At 47.9% G+C, this 20,047-nt stretch overlaps 1 protein-coding gene across 3 annotated transcripts in view; it reads left to right on the forward strand.

Moving 5' to 3' along the window:
* SPECC1 (sperm antigen with calponin homology and coiled-coil domains 1) overlaps positions 1-20,047 on the forward strand; it is a 196,444-nt gene that overhangs the window by 129,489 nt on the left and 46,908 nt on the right. For 2 of the 3 annotated variants that reach the window (XM_065908704.1, XM_065908705.1), the window contains 4 exons: positions 5,468-5,675; positions 8,085-8,158; positions 8,484-8,662; positions 19,447-19,592. In XM_065908704.1, coding sequence (XP_065764776.1) covers positions 5,468-5,675; positions 8,085-8,158; positions 8,484-8,662; positions 19,447-19,592 — 607 coding nt within the window. Of the gene's footprint in view, positions 1-5,467; positions 5,676-8,084; positions 8,159-8,483; positions 8,663-12,831; positions 14,247-19,446; positions 19,593-20,047 lie in introns of those variants that run through there. The other variant, XM_065908706.1, reaches the window with a different exon arrangement.

A 20,047-nucleotide genomic window follows, 5' to 3' on the forward strand; every position in this document is an offset into this window, starting at 1 on the left:
CTGAGCGCTGAAGAATTGATGCTTTTGAACTGTGGTGTTGGAGAAGACTCTTGAGAGTCTTGGGTAAACTTCAGGAGTTGGTGATGATCAGGGAGGCCTGGCATGTTGCGATTCTTGGGGTCGCAAAGAGTCGGACACAACTGAGCAACTGAGCTGAACACGTGACTTTTTCCATGTGTTAAGCATCTGGTAAATGCTTGTTGAGAAAACTGAACGAAGGAATGTATGTCAGAGAAACTTGCAATGAATTAGGAGAGAAAGGCTGCTAAAATTATATCAATCAATATGTTAAAGAAAAGTTTATCATGTTTTTATAACAGCTACTGTTCTGATGCTTTATATGTGCCAGATACTCTTGGTGCCTTTAGGTCATTTAATCTCACTTAATTGTCATAATTTTAGGGTACAGATACTGTTTTTATCTAGTTTTTTTTTTTTTTTTTTTCCTGTTGACCCATCTCAGGGTTTGTTGAGGAAACTGAGGCAGGGAATGGTTAAGTTACTAGGCTTAGTTCATTAACTAATGAAGGCCAGGGGCTGACCCCAGAACTCTTCTTGGTTGTTTGTTTGTTTTTGAAGAGGCAAATTTTGTTGGACTTACTTTTCATCACCCTGTTTGCAGGGTTTTTTTGTTTTGGGTTTTTAATTTTTTGCTGTACTATGCAGTGTGCAGGAATCTTAGTTCCCTGACTGGCGATCTAACCTGTGCCCTGTGTTGTGGAAGCACAGAGTCTTAACCACTGGACCACTAGGGAACTCCCAGAACGGTTATTCTTCATACCTGATTTATGCTGCTTCCTGGTTACACAAAAATAAAGAAGAGAGAGAGAACCATCTGAAGCAGACACATTGGGCTCAAATACACAGCAGTCTTACAGCCAGGGCCTTTAGGTTTGATAGAAAGCAACTTGCCAAGTCTCGATGAACTAGGAAAGATGTTCTTGCTTGTCTAGAGAGTAAAGAAATTCGAAGCGAAAACCTGTGTCATCAAGACACGTCCTCTTGTTTGATTTAGAACCTGAATCTTGAGGGGAGTCTGGGTTCACCAGGTGTGTTGGTGGGGCAGGACAGCAGGAATGTCATGGAAAGACAATTGCAAGTTCTCACCATCAAAGAAGTGACCAGTGGTTTGCAGTTTCTGGAGTGCACGGCAGCTGCTTACAGTCGGGCTAGAGGAGACCCCGTCAAGAGCTTTGATTTTTACCCTCAAGCCAGTGGGAGCCTCTGGAGAATTTTTTCAATACCAGCCTTGTTGACATACAGTTCATTTAAAGTGTACCAGTAAGTGGTTTTTAGTATATCCACAGAGTTGTGCAGCCATCACCACAATCAGTTTTAGAACATCTTGTACCCAGAAGAAAGGGCTTTCCAGGTGACTCGGTGGTAAAGAAAACACCTGCCAATGCAGGAGACTCAGGTTTGATCCCTGTTTCAGCAAGATGCCCTGGAGAAGGAAATGGGAACCCACCCCAGTATTCTTGCCTGGAAGATTCCATGGACAGAGGAGTCTGGCATGCTACAGTCCATGCAGGGTCTGTTTTCCTGGGGACAGGCGAATGGCGATACCATTCCTCAGATTCAGTGTCTGACCAGCCAGAGGAAAGGCAGTGACCTTGTTGAGATCCCAGCCCCTGTCAGCTCAGGCCAGCCCTGCAGTACAGTCCCTCCCAAGTGGTCTCTGCTGCCACCTGCCTTTAGTGCTTGTCTGAGCATGGGGACCGGCTTAATGCACCCCGTCTCTGGGGAGGACTGGGACTCCCAGGAATCATTTGACCGATTTGTGATGCAGTTCTGCATGCCCCATTTCTAGAGAAAGTTGACTTTTGAAGAGGAGATGTGCTTTATGTGCGTGAGAGTGAGTTCTGTCTTTAAAGGGAAACCTTGGAAACCACGTCATGCATGTCGGTTCTGTTCTTGAACCAGAGAAGCTGGACCCGGTGACCTGGCCCAGGGAACGAGGAGCCAGGGGTGCAGGGTTCAGCCGGCACCCAGTAGTCGTCAGGGGCAGGTGCTGGGCTGAGCTGCTGGCCAAGCTGCTCTTTTCTAATAATCTAATTTCTCTCTCCATTAGTTACTTTGTGAGATGAGTCTAAAAATACCTCCCCAGCCCCTACTGGAAGCATGATAAAGCTACGTGTTTTTTTTTTTTTTTTTCTTTTTTTAATAAAAGAGCTTTCCAGAGTACATTGCTAAACTTGAGAGAATATTCCAAAATCAAGAAGGAAGAACATTGTCTGTAAGTGGACCCACGTACACTGGTCTGTACGTTTACCCACTCAGCTGTGCACGGCACCCAGCACAGGCCCTTCTGTACCTACGCCTGTGCTCATGACCCCGACATGAAGGATGTAACGGAGGCCAGAGCTCCTGAGAGGCCGCAGCCTGAGCTGCACGTGGAGACCCTAGGGTCCTCAGACATTCCTCACCTGCTCACATCCTCCCGTTTTAGTCCCAGTCAAGCAAAGGACATGTTTCTAGATCCCAGGGGAGTGGCCCTTAACATGGGAGTCTGTGAGGTGGAGCCTGGTTGCTCTGCAGAAAGCCAGAATCTTCGGGAGGCAAGGCCCACAGGTGCCTCCTGTGGCTGCTTGTCAAAGGCTGTCAGACGCCAGCCTTCCAGGAGCTAAAATGCAGTGACTTTTTCTCCTTAAGGATTGTCTATCTTCTGTTTATTAAAGTAGCTATCCTAGGACATAAGACTTTTGGTCTTTTCCATATGTTGTGATTTTCTTGAACTTACATACTCAGAGACAGAAGGCATTTAGGAAAGAATAGCTACTGTTGAGTGCTTACCTGCACCAGGCATGGTGATAAACTATTTAAGTGCACTGTTCCATTTAATTGTTCAGATGGATGCAGGGTCTGGTAGAGCTGACATTTACACGCTGCAATCTGGTCCAGGCCCGTGGCCCCACCCCTGAGTGCAGCTCCTACCCCCTCCCCCCACCCCCACAGGCACCTGCACCCTTTCCCCTCCCCCACACAAGCACTCTCTTGTTTCCTCCCCACACGGGGGCGCGCTCTTTTCCTCCCTCAGTCCCTTCCTTCCTTATCCTTGATCAGTTCAGTTCAGTTCAGTTGCTCAGTCGTGTCCGACTCTTTGCAACCCCATGGACTGCAGCACGCCAGGCCTCCCTGTCCATCACCAACTCCCAGAGTCCACCCAAACCCATGTCCATCGAGTTGGTGATGCCATCCAACCATCTCAGTCTCTGTCGTCCCCTTCTCCTCATGCCCTCAATCTTTTCCAGCATCAGGGTCTTTTCAAGTGAGTCAACTCTTCGCATCAGGTGGCCAAAGTATTGGAGTTTGAACTTCAACATCAGTCCTTCCAATGAACACCCAGGACTGATCTCCTTTAGGGTGAACTGGTTGGATCTCCTCACAGTCTGAGGGACTCTCAGCCTTCTCCAACACCACAGTTCAAAAGCATTAATTCTTTGGCACTCAGCTTTCTTTATCCTTGATCAAAACCTCCCAATTGACAAACTGCACAGATTCCCTGGTGGCTCAGTGGGAAAGAATCAGCCTGGCAGTGAAGGAGACGAAGGATCAGCCCTTGGCCCAGGAAGATCCCATGTGCCTCAGGGCAACTAAGCCCATTCACCACAATTACTGATCCTGTGTTGCAAAACCTGGAAACCGCAACTACTGAGCCCACATTGCCACAGCTACTGAAGCTCCCTCACCCTAGAGCTCGTGCTCTGTGATAAGAGAAAAGCCACCACAACGAGAAGCCCTAGCACCGCAACCAGAGAGTAGCCCCTGCTTGCTGCAACTAGAGAAAAGCTTGCACAACAGCGAAGACCCAGCACAGCCAAAAATGAAATGGTTAATAAAACTGTAAAAAATAAAATAAGAATGTTATACCCAGAATAGATATTTTAATAAAACGCAGTACTGTCCTCAAATACCCACAGATTCTGCACATGAAATGCAGTTGGGAAAAAAATTGTATTTGGAGACTTCCCCTTCCAAATCTGGGAAGAAACCTACTAGGTGTCAAGCTTACATCATCTGCTAAATATACAGCTATTAATAACAAAGGACTGTAGAACCAGGATACAGCTTAAAATAGTAAAGTGATTAGTGTATTCAGGCAGTAGGATATTATGCAGTATTTAAAGTAATGACCTAGGGAATTCCCTGGCAGTCCAGTGCTTAGCACTCAATGCTTTCACTGCCAGGGGCCTGGGTTCAATTCCTAGTTGAGGAACTAAGAGCCCACAAACATCATGGTGCATTAAAAAAAAATAATAATAAAGCTTTTCTTTTTTAAAAAAAAGTACTGACTAGAACAGTGTGTATCATGAATATATCTCAAAAGCATAGTTGAAAGCAAGTTACAGAAGTGTAATCAGCACAGTATATGCAGGACACAGAATAATAGCACAGGATGAGAGCATCTTACATAGGGTACAGTGTAGTAGGTCGTACAGGGCCCTGCAGAAGCCTGAGAGAGTGCGATATCATTTGTGTAAATGTTTTAGAGCATCCACAACAACACTGTGTATTGTCATAGGCACATCCACACACGGTAAACGTGGGAAACTCTTTCAAGGAACAACCACATGCCGATTTCTGGACACTCCCTAGTGTGGGAAGGAAGATTGAGGCTTTAGCAAATCTTGTTAGGGTAAAAGAAGATTTAGCAAGCATGGCAAAAATTAACAGTTGGTTTGCCCGTTTTGGCACATGGTTATCCCATCCCAGTTGGTGCTTTTCTGTGTGTTGAGAACGTTACTGATTAAACTTGAACAGGTGAAGTGAGTGTGCTGCGCACGTGTCTGTGTCTGGTGTGTGCACATTTCTGCTGTTGCCGTCCCATTAGTGTGTTCCTCTAAAGAAACACTAGCCCCAGGTAGAAGTTTGGGGTGTGTCGCGGGGGTTAGCCTTCTGGCTTCCCAGCAGAGGGCGCTGCTCCATTGTAGCAGTGAGGCGAGTGGCCACTATCCTGGGACAGCTCCAAGGAAGGGACAGGAAAGGGGTACTTAAGCAGATGCAGCTTTCTTTAGGGGCTTCTCAGGTGGCGCTAGTGGTAAAGAGCCTTCCTGCCAGTGCAGGAGACATAAGAGACTCAGGTTCGATCCCTGGATCGGGAAGATCTCCTGGAGAAGGAAATGGCAACCCACTCCAGAACTCTTGCCTGGGAAATCCCATGGACAGAATGAGCCTGGCGGGCTACAGTCTATGGGGTCACAAAAGAGTCGTACTCGTCTTAGCAACTGAACAACAACAACAGCAACGTTTCTTTGACGCTGTAGGAAGGGGCCCAGAATCTATCCATTCGGCCACTGACATCCATCACACTTCTCTGCCTTGGCTGTTTTTGAGGCCCAGAACACAGAGATGGTGCCGGGCACACACGTGCCCAGGGCTTGCTTTGCTGTTGCATCAGTGGGCACAGTGTGGACCTGGGGGGAGCTCTTTCCTGTTCAGGTGACCATGGCACCTTGCTTCCTTCTAGGTGGAAAAGGATTACTCTTACCTAAAGGAGATCTGTGATCACCAGGCAGAGCAACTGAGCAGAACCAGCCTGAAGCTACAAGAGAAAGCGTCAGAGAGTGACGCAGAGATCAAAGACATGAAGGAGACCATATTCGAGCTGGAGGACCAGGTGGAGCAGCATCGCGCTGTCAAGTTGCACAACAACCAGCTCATCAGTGAGCTGGAAAGTAAGTAGACCCAAGTCCCATGTGGGCATGGATCAGGACGGAGGTGGGGACACTGGTTGCCAGGTCTTCCTTTTGAGCGTGCTATTGTCTCCCAGGAAGAAAGGCCAGTAGAAGAGAGAGAATCATCAGACTCCTGAACTGAGCCACAGAACAGCTGATGAAGAAGAAAAGCTGTTGGTCGTGGGTGGAGCGTGTGGGGTGTTAGGAACACACGGCAGGTGCCAACAGGTGTTACCGTTGGGATCTGCCAGGTAGAAGGGTGGGGGCCGGGGGTTGGCCTCAGGAGAAAACAGCCCCAGCATGGGTCCCCTGGACAGTAGGATCAGCTGACTTTGAGACATCGCCCATGTGTTCCTAAAGAGGTGCTTGTATGTGGTTTATTTAGGAACCGGTTGCTAGCTCTGAGTAGGGAGGGATGTTTTTCAGAGATTAGGTAAACACTGCCTGCTTTGTGCAAATAAGCCTTATCAAATGATCCCATCTAACGTGTTTTCCTTTAGTAACAAAAGACTTAGTGTGCAAGCTTTTAGCAGCACCTGCCTTGCTGAACATAGCACAGTTGGTGGCCTGAAAGGTTCCCCAGTGGGGGCAGTCCCTCTATCCTATTTCTGGAACTCTTACTGGTGGTGAATCTACCTGCTTGCCAAAACTTTCTTGTACACCCCACCCCCCTGCCCAAATCAACACGATGCTGCCATAGCTGCTGGCACCCTGCAGACAGGGAAAAAGTCTGAGTCTCCCAGGGGCCTCCCCAGCTGGGGTGGGACAAGGTGACCCCGCCTTCCTGTTTCAGCTTGGACCGTCCACAGGTGTCTTTCACAGTTGATTCAGTGCCATGTGTTTTGCATTTTTGTGCTTGGATGTTGGTGATGCCTCTGTTTAAAATGGGCCCCAAGGGACTTCCCTGGTGGTCCAGTGGTTAAGAATCCACCTGCTAAGGCAGGGGACATGAGTTTGAGTTCCGGTTGGGGAAGATCCCACATGCCGTGGAGCAACTAAGTCTGTGCGCCACAACTACTGAGTCTGTGCTGTAGAACCCGTGCACCCCCACAACAAGAGAAGCCTTTGCTTCACAACAAATTAAAATGGCCCCAAGTGTAGTTCTGAAATCCCATCTGCTGTCCCTGGTATAGGAGAGCCGGGACACATCACATGCAGGAAATCCAAGCCATGGGGGAGCTTCATGCCGACCAGAAATGCAGTGCCTTCATGTGGACCAAACCTCCAGAGACCAGGAGGGGACCTTCGCAGTCTGTCCCCGAGCCGCTTGGAAAAGTGCTGAGTGGAGCAGATGGGAAAGTAGTGACATTGGTAGATTCATGAGATTTAAAAAAGAACCAAGACATTGAACAGTGTGGTTGTGAACCCAAATCAAAGAAACGTGTGGTCAGATTCCCAGGAAGGTGTGAAGCCCTCTCGTCCAGCGCTGGTACCCACAGGAGGGAAGTTCCAGCCCGGCAGATGAGGCAGTTCTGAGTGCCCTGGGCTGCAGAAGTGTCTTCCAGATGCCTGCCAAGTGTTGTTACATGGGAGAAGGATGCTGTGGGTGAGCAAGTTCCAGAACCCATAGGATGGGCTTTTTTCCACAAAGATATCGACCAGTGAGCCAGTTTAATGCAAACAGCATTAAACTTTGATGAGAACATTGGGATCAGAGTCTCAAGGGAGCATAACCCATCTTTGCTCCGGGAGCTGATCCTGTGTGCCTGGCAGCTGTCTGTACCTGCCTGGACCATAGACACCCCCAGACCCTGTCTCCCTGGGAGACTGGATTCCATTGGTCAGGGTCTGGAGCTTGAACATCTGTGCTTCTGAAAAGTTTCCCCAGGTGATTCAGAGTTTTAGCTGCGAGTCAGTTCCAGACTTTGGAAGCTGGTCTAAATATCACAGTAGTAATAACCATCCATTCCTGCTGTTACTTAGAACCCCTCCCTCTGGGAGGCTGAAGAGGGAGGGAACACATGTACACTTGTGTCTGATTCACATTGTTGTACGGCAGAAACCAACACAGCATTGTAAAGCAACTATCCTCCAGTTAAAAATAAATTTAAAGAAAAACCGTTCTTCCACATCACAGCAGCGAAGGATGTTCAGGTCGCCGTGCTGCTTCCAGGCAGTCAGCGTGTGAGTGTGAGCGACTGTTGGCTCTCTTCCCGTAGCACTGTGAGTTTGTGCAGCCTGTCTCTGAGACTGAACCCTTACCTCACATCACTTACATTCCCACTCATCCTGTTTCTCTTGGAGGAACCCTCTGCCGCTGGCTCCCATGCTCTGGGCGCTGAGCTGGCAAGCCCGGCCACAGGGGCAGGTCTTGGAGCCCGTGGCAGGACCTGAGGTTGCCCAGCTCCTGAGCTCAGCTCCCCAGAGGCTCAAGACGTTTCTGACTCCAGCCTGCCTGTTCCTTTCCAGGCAGCGTGATGAAGCTGGAGGAACAGAAATCAGACCTGGAGAGGCAGCTGAAGACTCTGACGAAGCAGATAAAGGTAAGACATGGTCAGAGCCAGAGCATCATTCTACCTGAAATATTCCCATTAACTGAGGTGTGGACACCTTTGAGACACACCCTGACGACTCTCTGGCCCTGCTTTGTGTAGTAAACTTGCGGGGCCTGGAACCACAGTGTGGCCAGGAGGGAGATTCAGGCGGCCTCAATTTCAGGGCTGGGACTCCCACACCTGCAGGTGCAGCCCCCCTGCACCTTTTCCTGGCACCAAGATCCCAAAGTCCATCTTTCCTACAGACACCCCTGGGCCCTGCAACTGTGGCTGGGGGGTCAGTCTGATGCGGGCAACAACTTGGCTCTTCCAGGACGAGACGGAAGAGTGGCGGCGCTTCCAGGCTGACCTACAGACGGCGGTAGTGGTGGCCAACGACATCAAGGTTGAGGCCCAGCAGGAGCTGCGCGCTGTCAAGCGGAGGCTGCTGGAGGAGGAAGAGAAGAACGCCCGGCTGCAGAAGGCGCTGGGAGACGCACAGGCCCGAGGCAGGTGAGTTCCGGCCACTCTCCCCACCCAGGATACGGGGATGTCTCTGCCCTCATTGAGCCCTCACGTTCCTTCCAGGTCCCTCTGCTGCTCTGTGCCCGCCCATGGCCGGGTTATAACTAGCTCCGTGGCCAGGTTATAACGAATCCCCTGGCGAGGTCATAACTAACCCATGGCCAGTGAATAACTAACCCCATGGCCAAGTTATAACAAGCTCCAGGGTAGGAACAATCCACCTAGCACCATGACTGCCGTTCCTGGTGATGAGGAAACTGGTTACCATGAGGACAGAGCTCCAGCCAAGTCTTCTCTGGGGTCTGGAGGAGAGGCTGCTCTTCCATCTCAGTGTTGGTTCAGCACCCCATGTGGGTCATCCTCACTCAGTGGGAGAGGCTGACCCACTACTCAGGCTGGCTGGTGGATGCAGACCTCACCTACTGTCTTGGTGCAGGGTGTGTCCTTTCTTAGCAGCTCCTGTATGCTCCCTGCAGAAGAGCATGAAGTAACTCACTTTATTTCAAAGGGTCAGCATGGAGAACACACGTTGGACCGATATGAGATTCCCTTCTTTTGGGGGGATGGTCAGGGGGAGGACATCAGAGGCCACGTTTTTCCAACAAGCCTGTCCTAACAGCGACCTTTCAGGGGAAGCTGTTCCCAAAGTGAGCTCAGAGTTGCTTATTATTTAAAGTTTAAATGTTTTCTGGGCAAGATTGTCACAGTATTTTAGGCTTCAGCTCATGCATTGCTGTCTTTCCCCTGTCAGGATAGATGTCCTTAACATTGACATTCTTGGTTATTAGAAATTATTTTGAATTTTCAGATGCCTCTCAATATAAGACACAGTAGAATTAAAAGACCCTTAGTAGGTTCTGGCTACAGATTTGCACAGCTTGCACTTTATAACTGTTTTCCAGGGTTGCTGGAGGCTGGATTCCCAGCCTCTGGGTCTGATGTAGTGTCATGAATTTCATGGCAGTGGAAGGGGTAGATTTCTGCCCAGAATTCTGTTTTGATTCTCTTAAGCTTGCTTCGGTCAATCTCATGGCCCTTTGTTTATGAAAATTAAGATCATGATTGTGTAGTGAAACCTATACTTTCTGGCCACCAAAGCGCATGAATTTTCAGTTCAGGGAGTAGCCAAGTAGGAAAGCAGATTTCGTGGTGTTCCCTGTTGAAATGACTGTGGGTTGTTCTGGTTTGCTGTGGTGTCTGCTTTTGTTTGCTTGTCCACGTGTCTTGCTTTTCTGTTGTGTGTCTTTGGAGGAAGAACCACATCATACGTCGTCTCACAGATAAACAGTGAAAGACAAGCCCTGAGTGTGAGATGTGGCTCAGTGTATAGATTCTAAGATTCTAAGATTCTAAGAAACAGGTCAGATTATATATACAAGCCTGATGTCACAGGATGCCTACATGTAGCTTGACCACGTAGGGCCACCCCATTTGCACACCTAACATTTTCAAACTTAGGGGCACTTTTTTTTTAAACGCAATACATTTCTCTTTTGATTTTCCAGTGATTTGCAAACCTACCTCCCAAATAGAGCAGTTTAATCCCTTATCACAGAATATTTCAAAATTTGAAAACTGACACATTGCTGAACCTATGCCATCAGTGGGTTTCTTGGCCGTCATTGCCTCAGGCCACCCTCCAGACACTTGCCAGAGTGGTTTCTTACCTGGCTCTGGCTGCCCTGACCAGCCGCCTCTTCTAAGTGTTGGTCTTGGAGAAGTTACTTGCCAGCGGCCCCGCCTCTCCCTGAACATACCACCTGGAACCAGCTCCCACCCTCTGAGGTCCTGGATCAGCATAATGCTTCCATCTTGGCTCCCTGGGTTCTTAAGTTTGACAGTCACCTAACGAGAACTCAGAAGTCATTCTTGGCTCAGCCACAGCCAGAGAACATGCAGAAAATTCTGACGAGGTCCTCTAAGTATTAGTACAACAAGAGAAGGTAAGAGCGTCGTAGGAGAAGCACCTCCATCGTGACTCCAGATAGACTGATTCGCCTTCTCATCAGCTGGCTGTCAAGAGAACACAGGCCAGCAGGCGGGTGGGCGGTGGGCCTGGGTGTGCAGACAAGTTAGCGTTTGTTGCCAAGAACTCAGTACCTAAAACAGTGGAACGTTACTTAGCATACTGTTTTTAGATGACTCTAAAACTTAGCTCATTAGCTATCTTCAGCCCTGTGATATTTTCAGAGGTATTTTTATTTTGGAGTCAGAATAATTGATGTTAAGATACATGGCACAGTTAGGCTCTGATCTCACCTTTGCAGGTTTTCTTCCCAGACTAATCGCCTTCATCTCTTACATGAGGAGGTAAGAGTAGATTGGGTTTTAAGGCCGCCCACCCCCAGGCTCCGCTGTTTCCTGAGTCGAGTTGATGGGCTGACCTTTCTCTGATGGGGAGTCGTGGACTTGCATGCCCACTGAACCATCTTCCTGACAGAAGCCTGGGGTCTCCCTTACATATGGCACCTCCACGTGAGGTTGTGGACCTCATCTTTCTCTTCCAGAAATCTGAACAAACCTGTGTAGTTTTTGTGGACTTGAAAGTGGGCAGTTTTGCCAGACACACAAATTATTGGATGAAAGGATCATGAATAACTTTTTCAACTCTGGCTATTTCTTGTTTCGAACCATTAAGGGAAATATAATGAAGTTAAAACTTTCATCGAAATTGAAACAACAGATATTCTTCCTGAAAAATTGAGTCCTTGGTCCTGGCTGTTTCAGAGAACACACATGCAACTCAACTTACTGCCTCGATGGGCCACATGCAGTCTCTCTAACAAAAGACCCTGTCAGTGAGACATGCATGACGTGGGTGTCTCAGACCATAGCAGGGACAGACTTCTGTGTGTCTTCTCTTACCCTGAAACTGTTAAAACCATTGTTTGTAGGAGACTTACTCGATTTCTGCTGTAGTTGACATTGTGTGACACCAATGAGCAGCCACAGGAAACATCTTAAAGAGCTAAACACGCTGAATGTCTGTGCATAATTAGCTGTGCCAGCTTCCATACTAGGACATTTCAGGTGCACGATGTGTCAGCCTGTGTTGCTGGTTCTTGCATTGCCACCCCTGCAGCCAGCAGCATGTGGCCTGTCACTGCCAGCCTCCCTGGGGTCGGCTGTTAACTCTGTGTGTGCGCCTGCATTCTGACGTTGGTTGTGTGCCTCTGTGCACCCTGTGTTGTTCTCACAGCTGTAACATGTCACACCGCTCACTGGGTGTCTGCGGCTGTCACTAGAAGGGAGGTGGGGCATTGAAGGTGTAGCTTCATGGGTCTCTGGGATTGTCGACATGTCCAACCCCCTCCCCATCCCCCCCTTGGGGAAAGGCCAGTTCTCAAGGGGATTCCTGTGCACTTTCTGAGCAGACCTCACATGCGTACCTGCAGCTTTTGGGCTGCTGGCATTTTATTTGGCCCTCGGGGCAGAAACTAGTCCTCCAGTATCCTGGCAAGCATCACCTTTTCACTCACACAAATGTGCATTTTCATAGCTTAGCTTCAAGCATGTGTGGCATCAGAAAAGCTGTCTGTAGTTCTGCAGAACTGCGTCTGCTGGCCTGCTGCCTGGCCCCATCTACAGATTCACTTTGAAGAGTGGGCCGAGGACGTGTGCCTCCCCGAAGCCTTTAGCACTTGTGTGCCGTGCCAAGTCACTCTGTTGTGTCCGACTCTTTGGTTCCCCATGAACTATAGCTCACCAGGCTCTTCTCTCTGTCCATGGGGTTCTCCAGGCAACAATACTGGAGTGGGTTGCCATTTCCTTCTCCAGCACGTGTGTACACAGCACGTGTGTATCATAACAGAAGTCCTTTTTCTTTTTTACTCTTAACTGTAGAACAGTAGAGGGACCCACAGGCTATTCTGTCAGTCACAGGGGCCTGATGTGATTGGTCTCCATCATCTCTGCCGACACCCTGTCTGTCAGCGAAGGTCTAGTGGGAGGAACCTGTTCGTGGCATTCTTTCTGTCTGAAGATCTCTTGATTTCCACAAGGGATGGGAAAAGTCGAAACCCAGGCGTGCTGATCCTGTTCTGGATCTGAGCTGTCCCCCCGGACACTGCCAGCTGTCAGTTCTGATGTGTAGACTGTGGTCGTGTTACGTGGAGTAACCCCTTTACCAGCCTGTGCCTCCTGTTTCTATCTTCCAGCTCCATGGTCTCTGTCAGCTAGCAAAGCAGGTGGAGGAGGAGAGGCCGCCCAGCCCTGCCGCGATGGGGAGCCACAGCCATTTCTGTGTGAGAGGGGGCGTGTGTAGAGGAGGAATGCCCTTTTCATAAAGAACCAAACGGTCTCCTTAGAACAGCCACTGTCTCGAACAGTCGTTGCCAGCAAGTCTCTCTGCCTTTTTTTTTTTTTTTTCTTTTGCATTTTGGAATCAACTCTGCACAAAGATGATCCTTCCCTCTTATTTTCCCCTTCTTTCTTCTCAGAAGATTCAGCAGTCTTTGAAGCACAAAATGAAGTTGTTCTGAAAACAAAAGACAAAAAACCCAAAATACGAGTCTGTCATGAAAACATTTTTTAAAAAGCAGCCAGAGTGCTGAGTGAGGTCCATGGCTTTGCATGTGCAGAGAGAACACAAACCAGGCCACACTTTACTTTTTGGAGTTTATTTTTATGCTTCCTTTTGAATACAGTATCCGATAAGCTTGGAATTAACACTAGTTTAGGTGAAATAGGAAGCTGTCCACGTGATGTCTCTGAAGAAGTTAGAAAGCCCTACTTCCCCCATGTCAAGCTTTGATTTCACCTCTTCAGACTGAGGTCTGACTTCCTCACCTAGTCCAAAATAAGCCACTGCCACGTGTTGGGCTGACTTCCAAAATCTCTTTGAGGGGTTCTGTTAGATGTTTGCTTGATCATAAAGGCTGTGGCTGAATCAGACACTTCCGTGTGGTGACAGTGCTGACCAGAACTGCATTGAGAACTCACGAGCATTGGCAAAAGCCTCGTGAATAAGCTCACCTTGGAAACTAAAAGACTTCTCCAGTCCAGAATTGTGTAACTCAGAGGGATCCAAGGTTCAAAGTGAGACTGTAAACTGTTGGAAGTGCATCCATTTGTGAAGATCTAAGTCCAGGTCAGCAGCCTCCTCCAGGCAGAGACTACTGCAGCCCTCGTGTGAGGAGCATCTGGACCATCAGCTACCCTATAGGAGACGAAACGAGATAGGACTTCCTGTCTGCTCTGCAGAGACTTTAGGCAAGCTGGTCAACTCAGGAAGACGTTGTGGGAGGTCAGGCCTGAGAGCCCAGAGTCACTAGAAGACTCAACTTGAGAGGTCACTATCCTCTCTGTAAGAATAGTTTCAATACCTGCTGGAATTGTCCTTGTGGGATAGGAATTTATATATCTGTAAGTTTACCTCGGACTGAAAGTCCTTACGATGATATAAAATTCACTTGCCTGGTGTTTTCAAATATAAACAAGAAAAACAACCTCAGCTTCAAATGCACAGCTGTCTCTGCCCCACATATTTTGATCTGTCTTTCTTGGGAGACTGTTGACTATTTTTATATGTAAGTGTTTATGAAGTGCTAAATAAATATGTAATTATTTAGAAGAGTCTGTTGCCTGATTTTTCACCCCTGGCAGGACCTTCAGGTCACTTTGTTCCCAGTTTTCTGGCATGAGTAGTTTCAGAACTTAAAAGCCACATCAGATGACTAGAACCAAGGCAGGAGCAAAGCTTCATTTTCAGTACACTTTGTAGACAGGAGGTTGACTTTTAAGTGCAAATGCTATTTTTTAATGATTTCATTATTAGAAATAAGAGGGCATGGAGCGAAGATACTAATTTTGCATGAATAAGTTTTTAATTAAAAATTCTGAAGTATCGGAAAATGCAGTACATGGGATCTGAGGTCCAGAGTTGTCTTGTTGAAATCTAAAAACAGATGGTTTGGTGATTGACTGTATTGGATTTCTTCTTAATTGTGAAGTATTATTTAGGTGAACTGATAATAAAATGGAAGTGTTAAACCCCTCTGGTAGCATCCTGGAAGGCAGTCAGTGTCAGCAGTGTTCTCTGCCCATGGAACTGAAATCCCACATTGACATCGTTCATTTCATCCATTTTCAGAAAGACTTTGCCAATATGCCCTTGTTCCTTTTTCTCTTAAGTTGGTTCCCCTTGAAAATATTTTCCTAAAAAAAAAAAATATTTTCCTGACCTTATGAGATTACTAATAACACTCAGCCTTTCATTTTACATTGTCATCTTTTGTTTGTTCTCTTGGTTTTATTGCATTCTCAAGGCAGAGGCTTTTCAGTGTCTGAGTCTGTTTCTTGTCCTTTGTTTACACATCTGTTCTCCCTCACATGCAGTGAGTCTCTTCATCTTACGCCATGAGATCTGTCTGGGCATCTTGGCCTGTTTTTGCCCATCTCTTATTCCTGCTTCAGTGGATCCAAGTGTGTCGGGACCTGTTCTCTGCCCAGGATCAGTGTCTGGATTCTACCGTCATCTGTGCTCACTCTGCCCAACTATTCTTGAAATCTTCTTGTATCTTAAGCTAGAGGAGAGGCTCTTTAAGGTAAATCTCTGCTGAATGTCAGAGATACAGGCGCTGAAAGAAATGCAGCAGAAAAGGTACCAGCGAGGAAATTCACCAGTTTCCAGTTTTTTCTCTGTTTGGCGCAGGTGGTACGTGGGAGCCGGCTTTGGGGGTCTGTTTTGCTTGGTCATTATCCATTTTAGGCGTGTCCTGTGGCTTTTTGCTACCGTCCTTTGTGCCGCAGATCAGCCACCCTGGTCTCCTCAGATGGTCAGTGTTCCTGACCTTTTGTCGGAGGAGTGCTCCGCATGTCCTCCAGGCGCCACTCCCAAGCTGGCCCTCCCTCCAGGACCAGGGCTGGGAAGGACTCGGTGGGCTGTCCTGCACCTTCACTCTCCTTGCAGAGGAATTAGGGTGAACTGGTAGTATTTTCTCTTCTTGCCCCACCCCTTCTCTGTGTAGCAGAAATTCTTCACAGTCTGAGGCCTGTGCATGCCGCTTTCAGTAGCTTCAGGGGCTGATGCAGGATTTTTACGAAATGTTCCTGTGGTTCTTAAATCGCCATGTTACCCTGGTCATTTTTATTTGTCCTGGAAATGCTTATGTTGCAATTCAGAAGTGAAATTCAGAGGACACTTGACACCTGAGACAGAGTGCTTCCCGATTCCTGTCTCATGTGGATCTGCAGACTTCTTTCAGAGTGTCTTGTGTATAACTGAAGACACAGTTTGGGAAGAGTACCTTACAGGTGGAGATATGGAAGAGCAAAGACCTGGAGGAAGGACAAAGAGGAACAGAGCTCCAGACATCCAAGCTTTGGTCCAGAAACCAGGCCGGGTGCGGGGAGTCTGTGCAGCACCAGGAGGGCCTGGGCTGGGCTCTGTTCAGTAGCTGAGAAAAGAGCCATCAGGAGCAGATCATCAATGTGCCCAGTTGGTCTTCTTTACAAACCTTGATCAGGTGATTGTGAAGACAGCAGTGGTATAATGCGATGTTTCCCAAAAGTCTTTAACATTTGAATATTTTAGAACTAATTCCACACAAGAACTCACATGTCCTTGGACCAAAACTGACAGCAAAGCCAAGCAGTGTCCCTGTGTGATGACACAAGAACTGTAGAAAACCAACAGTGCTTTAAGATCCTGTTCCATAACCTAACAAGGAAAGTAGTGCATCAGGGAGGTTGCTCAGTCCTCAGTTGTGTCCAACTCTTTGTGACCCTGTGGACTGTAGCCCACCAGGCTCCTCTGTCCATGGGATTTCCCAGGCAAGAATACTTCCCAGGTGGCTCAGCAGTGAAGAATCTGCCTGCTTCTGTAGATTACAGAGTTCTTACTCTTCTTCTGAACAGAAGAGAGGTCATACTTTGTTTATTGCTGGACTTGTTGCTGATTGATTTAAAACCATCTGATGACAGGCTGGTGTCCCTGCTTAGGATTAAAGTGCTGATGAGATCAACAGCATTCTTAATGACTTGTGTTCTTTAGTTCTGCATTTCAGGCTTTGTTTTGTGGCTCCCAAGACACACTCACACATGCACACACCCACACGCATGCACACATGTGCAAACGCACACACATAGCGGTTACATAATGGGGTGGGTCTTTAGTCTCATAGCATCTCTAATCTACTTAAACTCCTTGCAGGGTTTCCTCACCTTACTTCTTGCTGGCCCAGCCCAGCAGATGGAAGGTGTGGAGCGCTGCCCATCATACCTGCAGGCAGGCGAGTTGGGAGTGGTTCCAGCATCCTTGCTACTCTCTTAGGCTTCGGAACGAGTCCTGTATCATCTGATGTTGTGAATCACATAGAAGCTTAAGTAGTTGAAGGGAACACCTCAGCAGAATGTTGGATTCCCCATTTTATTCTTATTAAATTATCAAGGAGTGAAATGAACATGGGCTTTTTAAAGCGACCTTCCTTTGTCATGTGCCCTAAATCTCCCCAGTCCCTGAGGAGACAGATCATGTACCTGGATGGCTAAGGAGGTGCCCACTTTCTCACGTTCCTAAGAATGCCCAGGACAGAAATGAGAGGTTTTCCTCTGCCTGTACCTAACCTGATTCCAGTCTTTCTGCATATTCACCATCTGATTTTGTCCTATGTGACATAACAGGGAAAGTAACCCAAACCAACCCTATTCGATGTTAAAAAAAAAAAAAAAAAAAACCTACCAGTTTCTGAAACACCTGATGTTGTTCAGTTGCTCAGTCATATCCAACTCTTTGCGACCCCCTGGACTGCAGCACTCCATGCTTCCCTATCCTTCACTGTCTCCCAGAGCTTGCTCAAACTCATGTCCATTGAGTTGGTGATGCCATCCAACTGTCTTGTTCTCTGCCGCCCCCTTCTCCTCCTGCCCTCAATCTTTCCCAGCATCAGGGTCTTTTCCAGTGTGTCGGCTCTTCGCATCAGGTGGTCAAAGTATTGGAGCTTCAGCACCAGTCCTTCCAATGAATATTCAGGACTGATTTCCTTTAGGACTGACTGGTTTGAACTCCTTGCAGTCCAAGGGACTCTCAAGAGTCTTCTCCAACACCAGAATACGAAAGCATCAATTCTTCAGCACTCAGCCTTCTTTAATCTCACATCCGTACATGACTCCCTGATACTAACTTCCCAGAAAAGTCATTTGTTACTGATTTTTTTTTTTTTTTACCTCAAAAGAAGGTAAATACAAAAGTGTAGGGCAGTGTGATTTAAAGTGTGTTTTAAGTTCTGTTTTTCCAAAATTTATCCTCCTCATGTTGATAACAGAGCAACAGGAGAAAGCTTTGAGAATCCAAGACAAGTCAGTTTAACCACAGAAGCTTCTGAGTAGTCAGATTTCTTCCAAAAAAGATCAGTAAATAAATATTTTAAACTTCCATTGACCTTATTAAAATATGCTGCCAGAAGTATTCTGTTTGAGCTCTTCTCATAAATTAGTCATCTTCTTGCAAAACAGCTGTAGCAATTTGATATAATAAAAAAAGCAGTGATTTAGAAATCAGAAGTTGGGCGATGTCTTGGCTCACTCACAGGGAGATTAAGTGACAAGCTAACGTCCCCTGGATGAGGAAGGTTGACCCAAATGGTCTGTCTTTAAGAGGCTCTTCCATGAGTCTGGGGGCTTCCCTGGTAGCTCAGTGGTAAAGAGTTCGACTGCAATGCAGGAAACCTGGGTTCGATCCCTGGGTCAGGAAGATCCCCTGAAGGAGGAAATGGCAACCCACTCTAGGATTCTTGGGTGGGAAATCCCATGGACAGGGGAGCCTGGCAGGCTACAGTCCACGGGGTCACAAAGAGTTGGACGCAACTGAGCAACTAAACAGTCCGTGAGTCTGTGCTCCAGCTTGGAGACCACAGGGGAGACTGACGGCAGTTGTGCAGGAGAGCTCAGGAGAACCACAGGGAGTTGCGGTATTGTTCTAGAGCATGGTTACCATTTCTGTTCCTAGGGGTGGGAGGGTTCACGTGTGAGTCAGGACTCTGATGTTCCTGAGAGATGGCAGCCTTGTGGGTTTAAGCAGAAGGGGCTTGCAGGATTGCTGGGGGCCCCTCTGGAGAAACAGACCCAGACCTAGCCTCCAGTGACAACTCTGGAAGTTCCCACACACAGCTGGGTTTCTAGGTGAGTGGCTGCCTCTGCCCTGAATGGGAACCTGACACCAGGAAGCTGCCAGCCTGATCCGAAGCTGCCACCAGTTTCCAGCAGCAGGAGCACCTTGTCTCTGCTTCTGTCCATCTCAGCGTAGTGAATGCCCTGTGCCCTGCCTCTCCTCCCCAACTCAGGAGTCTACATCCGGCCCAGTCTTCCTGGCCGGTGGGGTCTAAGCCTTTATCTGAGATCCTCCCTGCAGGGGTTGGGCTCCTGAGGTGTCATCTTTCCAGCCTCTGTGTACCAGGTGGGGGTTGGAATTAACACTAATTCACCAACCTGTTGTATCCACTGTGGACAGTAAGATAACTATTTCATGATAAATAACATTTTTTTATATGTTTATGGTTTACAGAGTAGACGTACATCCTTTTCATTTAGAGCTCATGTCAAGTCACTCCATATATGAAAATGCTGTCTCTGGCCATTCCCGAGAAAATGTCTCTGGTAAAAGTTGAATGGTTATTTCCTGGAGGTGCAAAGCTAATACAGAGAGCAGGATTTTCAGTTTGGGTTTCTCCTCCCAGACTCATTCTTCTTCTCCGCATTGGCTGTTTCCATCTTTGTCCTTCCCTGAATGGGTACGTCCTCCAGCTTTTCAACCTGATTTGCTCTTTGCTGTGCAGACCAGTGAAGGAAGAGCCCGAGCCCTCGGAGGCGGATGCTCCTGGCCGATGGCCCAGCGTCTACATGAACAGGACTCCTCCAACACCTTCAGAGTCTGCAACCACCGTGAAGTCCCTCATCAAGTCATTTGACTTGGGACGACCAGGTATTCTGTCATTTTGTTTGATAGGCAAAACTCAAATTCAGACCATAGCATCATGGATCCAGCCTGTCCTCTGCTGCCCTAGCCCCACGTTGGTGTAACCAGGGGGCCCTTCTCAGACTATCCACGTGCAGACACCGTGTGCAGTGTTCGCTGGGGCTGCATGAGACAACAGAGGGGAGTTGTCTTGCTTCTCCTCCCAAACTTCCCTTCAGCTCCTTCTGCACCCCTTTCCTTTGCTTCCTCTCTGTCCATTAAATCCAGATCACCTCTGTTTGCCTTCTTACCATCTCATGAGGATTAGCAGGGTTAGCCAGAGGCTTGTCTCCCAGGAAAGGAGGCGCTGGTTCCATGCATTGGGCTGTCTGGCTGGTACCTAATACAATCTGTCATTCGTGATCGTGAGACATTCCCAGCTTTTTCTGGAAATGTCTCCCTGGCCCACAGCTCACTTTTGT

Source organism: Muntiacus reevesi, chromosome 18 (genome assembly GCF_963930625.1).
Source record: "Muntiacus reevesi chromosome 18, mMunRee1.1, whole genome shotgun sequence".
In the NCBI taxonomy this organism is placed as follows: domain Eukaryota; kingdom Metazoa; phylum Chordata; class Mammalia; order Artiodactyla; family Cervidae; genus Muntiacus; species Muntiacus reevesi.